The following is a 9,069-nucleotide window of genomic DNA, read 5'->3' as shown; positions in this document are numbered from 1 at the left end:
ATATGCATACCATATCTTACTATGATTTACTCATTATCTATTGAAAAAGGTAAAACATAAACATAAACTTGTGTTATACATATTGGAAGAAATAAATTAAACTTTTTTTTATATTTTAATTTCATATGTGCGTACTTAAAAAAACAAACAAACTAGGTAGGTGTGCGGTTTTAGGAACTAAGCAAAATAATACAACTATAACTTTCATAATAAATTCAGTGTTTTTTGGTTTAAAACAAAGATTTTCATAAGGCTGTGTTAGTAGGAGTGGTTGCACAAGCAATGTCACAACTTTCAGGTGTATTTCTAATCTCATAATCTAAACTACTTCTCTTGGAGTTGCCTAGTTGTTTGGAGACTACTGTTGCACTTAGCTAATTAATGTTGAGCTTAGTAGGGGAGAAATTGTTATTCGATTTCTTTTAAATAAGATAGGAAGAATAAAAAATAAACTTTTATTCATGACCTTAAACTTTTTAGAGGGAACCTAGGTACAATTCCATGACTACTCAACGTCAAGTTTTACTAAAGAAAGTCAATATCGTACCGGAGACTATACCAGTTTGGCCACCAGTACAATATATTTCGGATACCGGTCAATACCAGTAAACCGTTTCAAGTTTACCGCTATTTATATATATATATATATATACACACACACACACACACACCAAAATCTCTAGAACCATGTTTATAAACATATAATATTTCATTTATATTATAGTAAATATAAAAATTTATCATAAAATATTACCTCAATTCAGAACAAATTATTCATAGTCTTAGATTTTAGTACCAATTAAAAGAAAAAAAAAACACAATATAAAAAATAGAAAGCTTAGTTGTTCATTGCATACTAAAAAAAAATAACACTAATAAGTTAATGTAAATAAGTTACCATTATGCCCTTACAAAAATTTAAAAATTACAAAACTAAAATAAAAAGTTTTTTACTGTACCGGCCGGTATTGCTCGAAATTGGCCGGTATGGTTGGTACGGCCGGTATTTTTTCCAGTACAATATAGAAGTGTACCGGTACCGGTGCACTGACCGGTACGGCCGGTATCGGTACGGTATCGACCACCCTAATTTTACCTAATCAAATACAGAGATTTGGGCCGGGGAGTAGCGTCAATTGTAAGGTGAAGTCTTTTTTTATGGGTTGACATAGCATTATTTCATTGACTGGCCCCCTCTTTAAAGGTAATAAAATGTGTATATAAAATAGAAATATTAATTTTGAGTAATACTATAAATACAATTTTTTTTTAAAATCTTTTTACAAATTACTAATGTGATGAATGGTTATTAATAAATAAAAAAATGATGTTAATAATAAGTTTAAATGAAAACTAATATGAAGTTGGACGCATCAACAACTTGAAAAAATATTATAAAATAATTTATGCCTATAATAATATCATTACTCAAATAATTTTTCACAAATTACAATCATTTAAATATATATCTTCCATTTTTTCAGAATACAATCATATGATTGGGACCCACAGAACGTGTAAATCAGTAAATGTGATTTATAAGTAAAGTCATTGTTCCTCAAATAAAAAAAGTAAAGTCATTTTATGAAATTTAATTGAAATTTAGAATATATAATTATATATACCAAGAGCGCAATGACGTAAGAAACTTCTAAACTGTGGTCCATGAGATATAAGCAACTACTGTTATTATTATTGTTATTATTATTATTATTATTTTGAGAAACATCTACTCCTATATTATTATTATTATTATTATTATTGTTTAGGTAACGAACCCCTTTGACTTTTATAACGTGGCATAATTTCTGGGTTGTTAATTCTGGAGTAGCATCATAACTAGAAAACAACCAACAATAACTTGTTAGATAAACACGGATTCCCTGTTCTGCTCTCAAACAAGAAGCAGTTTCTAACAAGTCATGGGACTTCTTAGCAAGAGAAACTTTTTGTCTGTCTTTTGTTGCCTTTGTTTAAACTTAGGCGTTGCCATAGACGCCATTATCTCTCCCCAATCCATCAAAGACCCAGACTACATAATCTCCAATGGGAGTGTTTTCAAACTGGGATTCTTTAGCCCAGTAAACTCTACCAATCGCTACCTTGGAATATGGTATAATAGAATTTCTATATTCACTGTCGTATGGGTAGCTAACAGACAGAAACCCCTCAAGGATTCTTCTGGGGTTCTTTCTATATCAGAGGACGGCAATCTTGCAGTATTAGATGGACAAAAGGAAATTCTTTGGTCATCCAATGTTACAAACTCCGTTGCCAATTCAAATTTCCACCTTTTGGATTCCGGGAACCTTGTCTTGCGAGAAAATACTAGTGGGAAAATCATATGGGAGAGTTTCCATCATCCAACTGATACATTCTTGCCAGGAATGAAACTCAGTGTTAATTTAAGGACAAATCAGAAAGTACTGTATACATCATGGAAAAGCCCTTCTGATCCATCCATTGGAAGCTTCTCTACAGGTATGGCTTCAGTAAACATTCCCGAAGCTTTCATTTGGAAAGATGGTCGTCCGTATTGGCGGACTGGTCCATGGAATGGTCAGATCTTTATTGGTGAACCTGACTGGAATGCAGAATATCATAATGGATTTAACTTAGTAGACGACAAAGAAGGTACGGTTTATGCAACTTTTGATTATGCAAATGTGTTGCCCCTGTCAAAATATGTGTTGAATTCACAAGGAAATCTAGTGCAGACATATTGGGATGATAGCAAGGAGGATTGGAAGGTTGTGGAGTTAGCTCCAAAAGATGCGTGTGATGTTTATGGCACTTGTGGTGCATTTGGAAGCTGTGATTCGCAGAGGACAGCAATCTGTAGCTGTATTAGAGGGTTTGAGCCAAAGATTGTTGAGGAATGGAACAGAGGAAATTGGACAAGTGGGTGTATTAGGAGGGCACCATTACAGTGTCAAAGTGTGAATAATAATAGTGGTGAAGAAGGCAAAGCAGATGGATTCTTGAAACTGAAGATGATCAAAGTGCCAGACTTTATGAAGAGGTCATATGGGTCTCTAGACGGTTGTCGAAAGCAGTGCTTGAAGAACAATGATTGTGTGGCGTATGCACATGATGTTGGAATTGGTTGTATGTCATGGAGCAGAGACCTTATTGACCTAAGGAAATTGTCCATTCGTGGATCGGATATATATATTCGTCTCGCCTATTCAGAATTTGGTAAGTGATCTTGTTCAGTCACAGTTTGTTTTGTATAAGCTCATTCTTCTTATCATCTAGCAGTTAGTCCCGTTGTTTATTTTTACTTGGTGATATACTATAAATGCAACTCAATTTCAATGGTTTTATTTACTTCAGAAGTATAGTCTTATTTTTCAGCTTCCATGACTAATCTGAAAAACTTGATATACTTTTTTATAAACTTTTCTGAGAACCCATTGATCAGATTTTTTAGGTATGATAGATTGGCAAAAATGGTAAGTCCACCTTGTCTCACACATTGATAATGATTTTGATTAAATTTCGTAACTCAAATTTGACTTGGTTTGAACTTGTTTGATACACAGCCAAAGAGAGACATTTGAAAGTAATCATCAGAATCTCAATGATTATTGGAGCGATTGCCATTCTCAGCACTGCCTACTATTTTTGGAGGTGGACGGGTAAAATAACAGGTAATAATATGTCTATTAATATTACCTATAGGGTTAGTTATACCATGGTTATATAATGTATTATAAACCAATTTAAAATATTTTCTAATAAGTATTATTATTTATTAAAAAAATATGTATTAGCTAAAGGACTAGGAATTGCCGGCATTTATTGATGACGGAAAGTGTTGACTGTGGCTTGAGTTTTCTCTAAAAGGAGGTGAGCCACTAGCAATTCAAGTCGTATTTGGAACACCACGTTTCTGTCTTTGACAATTACAACATTGTTTTTTTCTTTTGTGTTCTGCATATTGACCAACCTCTCAATATAGAATAGCACACCAAGTTTGAGATATTAGTAATTCACGATGTGCACTGGTGTCAGTAAGAAAGTGAGCCTTTTGGATGTGTTTGGAGTTTGGGCTTTATGAGAATGTCTTTGTGTCACGTTTGTGATCCGTGGAAAGTAGGTTGAAATGAACCACATAAATTATTGAACCGGTAAAGGTTGAACCAATGAGTATAAAGGCACAATTAGTTGTAAAGGACTATAGTCAGAGAGAATGCATAGACTGCAAAGAAGTGTTCTCTACTATTGTGAAAGAGAGCTTTATAGTTGCATGGTTTGACTTGGACTTAGAACAATTTGATGCCGAGATAACTAATCTACATGGTGAACTTTAGGAATAAATTTATATAAATTAGCCAGAAGGTAGTGGTATAATCGATTTGAAACTTTTATGATTGGACATGGTTACTCTAGAAGTGACTATGACAATTGTATGCATCATTGGAAGCTCTCAGATCATATGGTTCTTTTGTCTATTTTTTGTTATATGTTGATGCTTTGTTTACTATAGCTAAAGAACCTAGTTTAAATAAACAAGTTGAAGACTCAATTTTTAGTGGTAAGTTTGAGATGAAAGATTTGGATTTAGCAAAGAGCATGGAGATTCACAGAGATTGACAAGTGTGCTACTTATTTATGTCACAAAAGAATTACATTGAGAAAATACTTAAAACACGTCAGTATCCAGCGATTTAAGGCAATACGTACTCCATTAGCCACATATATTTTAAGCATTCAACAGACTTGTCACCACAGTTTGAGGAAAAGGAGCATATGTTTCGTTCTCTTTATACTACTATAGTTGGTAGCATAATATGCTATGGTTTGCACTCATCTAGATATTTCACATGCTATTATTGTAGTTAACAAGAGGATGATACTGTTGTGTATTGTGATAGCCATTGCATACAGCATACCATACATTTGACTAAAATTCATATGCACGATGATAAAACCAAAAGCATTGATGTCACATACAACGTCATTTGTGAAATTGTATCTTAAGTTATTATTGCATTAAAAAGGTTTCTACAACAAATAATCCAACAAATATGATAACTAAGGGTCCGTTTGGATAGAACTTATTGTTGAAAACTGAAAACTGCAAACTGAAAACACTGTAGCAAAATAATTTTTAAATGTGTAAATAGTACCGTAGGACCCATTTTTAATGAAAAAGTTGCTGAAATGTGAAATTTGTGGGTCCATAAACAGTGCACGGATGCACTGTTCATGGGGGAATTGGTCAACAACTGCGGCTGAAGAAAAAAAAAAAGTTGAAAACGCCCAAACACAAAACGCAGCCAAGATAAGTTGGATCCAAACAGTCACTAAGTCGTTTTCTTTGAGCAAGTTCAAGTATTAATTGGCGTTTATAGAATGTGATCACCTTTAGGGGCTTTAGTAGAGGAGAAGGAAAAGTTTATTATTATTGTTATTACAGGTTTCATCCATTTAAGTTAAGGTGGAGATTTGTCGAAAGGGCATGACATTCCTTTAAAATTCAGTGAAACACTCACAATTGAAGTGATATTTGGACCATCAAGTTGCTAATTTTTTCCAATTTATATGTTGGGTATGTTTTAAACTTTAAGCCCAATAGCTTGAAATTGGAAAAAGGACCAAGCCCTTATTCTATAGCCTTCCTTCTTCTCGCGTAGGTGGAGACAACTCAGACAAGAGCCCATAATCTCGTTTGCTACTCTTGATTTCATATTGCCTCTTTGGCAATTAGAAAATCCCTCAAATCTTCTCATTTTCTTACAACACTCAATCACTTTCTAACTCTCTTCTTATTTATTTTCCTTTATAAGAACATTGAAATATAGAGAACATTGAAATGTTCAAATACTTTTGCAAGTTTATCGTGAATCAAGCTGGCCAAAATTGTAAGCCTAGCTTTTTCTTTTCTGTGTCCAATGGTTTTATATATAAGATCAATCCCAAAAGATGAAAAACATGCAACTCTCATAATTTCCATTCTTTAATTTCTATAATGAAAATTCCATTGGCCATCTTGTGACAAGTTTGAAGCCCTATTTGTGAGTGCACACTAATAAAACTGTCCCATCTTGGAGAGCAACCACTTGAATTATTTGCACCAAGGTTTCCTTGTAGGGTTCGTGTTCTTTTTTAGAAGATAGTGGGGTTCGGATTTTGTGACAATGTTTTTGTGCCACTTTTGTAGTGTCCCTATTTTCATAGTTAAACTTTCTCTTACGCAATGCTCATGAACGTGAACCTAAGTCTAACCACTTAAATCTTTGTATCTTCTGTATGATTGTTTCTTCTAAATTTCTATTTCTATTTCTATTTTGTTCCACTATTATTGGAAACACACATAAGAAATAGTTATCAAAGCTTCAGTTATCTCAACAAATTTACTTTTTACTACTAGAATTTGCATCAGAAAGGAAAAATAAAAGCAGGGAGAGCTTATTGTTTGACTACCTGGATGATGTTAAACTCCACGACCTACCCATTTTCAGTTTGGAAGAAGTGGCAACTGCAACAAACAACTTTCATGTAGATAATATGCTTGGGCGAGGTGGGTTTGGTCCAGTCTATAAGGTAATAGTTTCCCTTGGGTACTTGATTAGTTCCTCTTCAAATCAAACATACATTTAAGTACTTATATTCATTTGTTTCTTTGGCTAGGGCAAATTACAAGATGGACAGGAAATAGCAGTGAAAAGACTATCAAAATCGTCTGGACAAGGGCTTGAAGAATTTATGAATGAGGTGATGGTGATTTCTAAACTCCAACATCGAAATCTTGTTAGACTTCTTGGCTGCTACTTTGAGGGAGAAGAAAAGATGTTGATCTACGAATACATGCCAAACAAAAGTTTGGACGCATTTATTTTTAGTTAGTACATTTAAACTCCCTTCCTTTTACTCTCATTAATAGAATAAGTTTCTATATCCTTAACATTTTGAACTATTGACCTCCATATATCTATATTTTTTCTCCGTACAAATTACGCTTCCTTTACTAATTTTTTTTCACTATTCATTCAGATCCACTCAATCAAAAACTCCTTGATTGGAAAAAACGCTTCAATATTATTGAGGGAATTAGTCGAGGTCTGCTCTACCTTCATAGGGATTCTAGAATGAAGATTATTCATAGAGATCTAAAGGCAAGTAATATCTTGTTAGATGAAGAGCTAAATCCAAAAATATCGGACTTCGGAATTGCTAGAATTTTCAGAGAACATGAAAATCAAGCTAATACTAAAAGGGTTGTTGGGACATAGTAAGTGTTTTTGTTGGAAAATAATTTAAGCTATTCTCACCCCCCCCCCCCCCCCTCCCACTACCAAAAAAAAAAAAACTATTTATGAAAATAGTCAAATGATGAGGAGGCATATGTTTTAATGCAGTGGATATATGTCTCCAGAATATGCAATGCAAGGCCTATTTTCGGAGAAATCAGATGTTTTTAGCTTTGGTGTGTTGCTACTAGAGATTGTTAGTGGGAGAAGAAACACTAGCTTTTACGATGACGAGCAATACTACTTGAGCCTTGTAGGATTTGTAGGTCTATCTAACTTATTGTCATTATATTTAAAGCTCTAATTTATTACTGCCATTAAGATTATATGTCATAATTTTTGTCTTTCACACTTGTTAACTTTCAGGCATGGAAATTGTGGAACAACAACAACATTATGGCTTTTGTAGACCCAACAATATGGGATCCATGCTTTCAAATGGAGATGTTCAAATGCATACATGTGGGATTGCTGTGCGTGCAAGAATCGACTAGAGATAGGCCTACTATCTCTACCATTATTTCAATGCTTAGTAGTGATATTGTGGATTTGCCCTTTCCTAAGCAACCTGCATTCACCGAAAGGCAGATTGCTTCAAATTCTAAGCCTACTCAACAGGGTCAAATAAGACTCTCCAGTTGCAATGTCACTCTTACGACGATTTATGGCAGATAAGAATAAAGTTCTTGAGATAATTTATGCCCATCTCATTATATAATCCCTTTTGTGTGCATTTGGCTCTAACTTAAAAAGTCAGCTTATTTTACTACTCATCTTATTTTTGCTACTATTCATGGGCCTCACTATATTTTTGGATACCATTCATGAGTCTCACTATACTATTTCATCTAACTTTTACCTTTATTTACAGTACTTTCAGCAAAAAGTTTTTAGTTTCAGCAAAAAGTTTTTAGTTTCAGCAAAATAAGCGAATCTCAAATAGACCCACTAATGGCATTCCATTCCAATATAAATAAAATCTCTTTTTATTTAACAATAAAATCTCTCCTAACTTGTTTGATAAACTTTTTGTGGGGAGTAAAAAGATCCTGATGGGAACGTGGGCCTTTTGGGCCGTGTTAAGGAAGGCCGACCTGACCCTGGGTTTAGAAGTTGTTAGAGCTATGGGTCGGCCCATACGCCGAGGATCCGAGGATCCAGCTGAGGGTGAACTTACCCTCGGATGAGCACCGAAGAACTCGAGATTTTATAGTAAAGGTTAGGGGATGACACAGTTAAGGCCAATGGTTAAAAGGGGTGAACCCTAGAACGCCCCAGAAGCACCGGTGTTGAAGAAATGTCAAAGATAAAGGCTGCTACCTCCACATTAAAGACCCTGCACCTACCACCCTGGCCGCATTTATGGGGAAGTGACACCTGAACAGTGGAAGAGAAACTTCTGGTTACTATTCAAAGGCACTGAGAAAAGAAATATCTAGTCTAAGGGGGAGGTGAGGCAACACGTGTACAAAGCATTCAAAAGAGTAATATATAAAGAGCAATTTAAGACAGAAAGTGAGGAGGAACTTTTTTGTAACCTAAAAAGAAAAGAAACAAAGAAAGATATAATATAAGAACAGCCCTTGGCTTACGTCCGAGGAGGCCAATTTGCAATATTCCTTTTTGTTTTCCAAGCATTTGCAATCCTTAGTTTGTTATTTAATTCCCACATACTTCTAACCTGGGTTTCAAGCCCACACTCTACAAATTCGTATTGTTTAAGGCTCATTGGGCCTGAGCCCATAACTGTTCTTGGGTCCAGGTGCAATTGTGCACTTACAATTGGCGCCGTCTGTGGGAAATCTAGTCT

At 34.6% G+C, this 9,069-nt stretch overlaps 1 protein-coding gene across 1 annotated transcript; it reads left to right on the top strand.

Moving 5' to 3' along the window:
- The first annotated feature begins 1,843 nt into the window (after positions 1 to 1,843).
- LOC142633874 (G-type lectin S-receptor-like serine/threonine-protein kinase At1g11300) lies at positions 1,844 to 8,051 on the top strand. The gene is made up of 7 exons (XM_075808129.1): positions 1,844 to 3,198; positions 3,546 to 3,653; positions 6,380 to 6,552; positions 6,640 to 6,850; positions 7,003 to 7,240; positions 7,368 to 7,521; positions 7,626 to 8,051. Exons 1-7 carry the CDS (start codon positions 1,923 to 1,925, stop codon positions 7,932 to 7,934), a joined length of 2,469 nt encoding a protein of 822 aa, XP_075664244.1. The 5' UTR covers positions 1,844 to 1,922; the 3' UTR covers positions 7,935 to 8,051.
- Positions 8,052 to 9,069: the final 1,018 nt, after the last annotated feature.

Source organism: Castanea sativa, chromosome 5, assembly GCF_040712315.1.
Source record: "Castanea sativa cultivar Marrone di Chiusa Pesio chromosome 5, ASM4071231v1".
NCBI lineage: Eukaryota > Viridiplantae > Streptophyta > Magnoliopsida > Fagales > Fagaceae > Castanea > Castanea sativa.
Note: the sequence above shows the minus strand (reverse complement) of the source record. Positions and strands in the feature narration are given on the sequence as shown.

Coding starts and splice junctions, on each gene's coding strand:
- LOC142633874 (XM_075808129.1), top strand. CDS start 1,923: ATGGGACTTCTTAGCAAGAGAAACTTTTTGTCTGTCTTTTGTTGCCTT. Junction 6,553..6,639: donor GGTTTGGTCCAGTCTATAAG/GTAATAGTTTCC, acceptor TTCTTTGGCTAG/GGCAAATTACAAGATGGACA. Junction 7,241..7,367: donor AAAAGGGTTGTTGGGACATA/GTAAGTGTTTTT, acceptor GTTTTAATGCAG/TGGATATATGTCTCCAGAAT.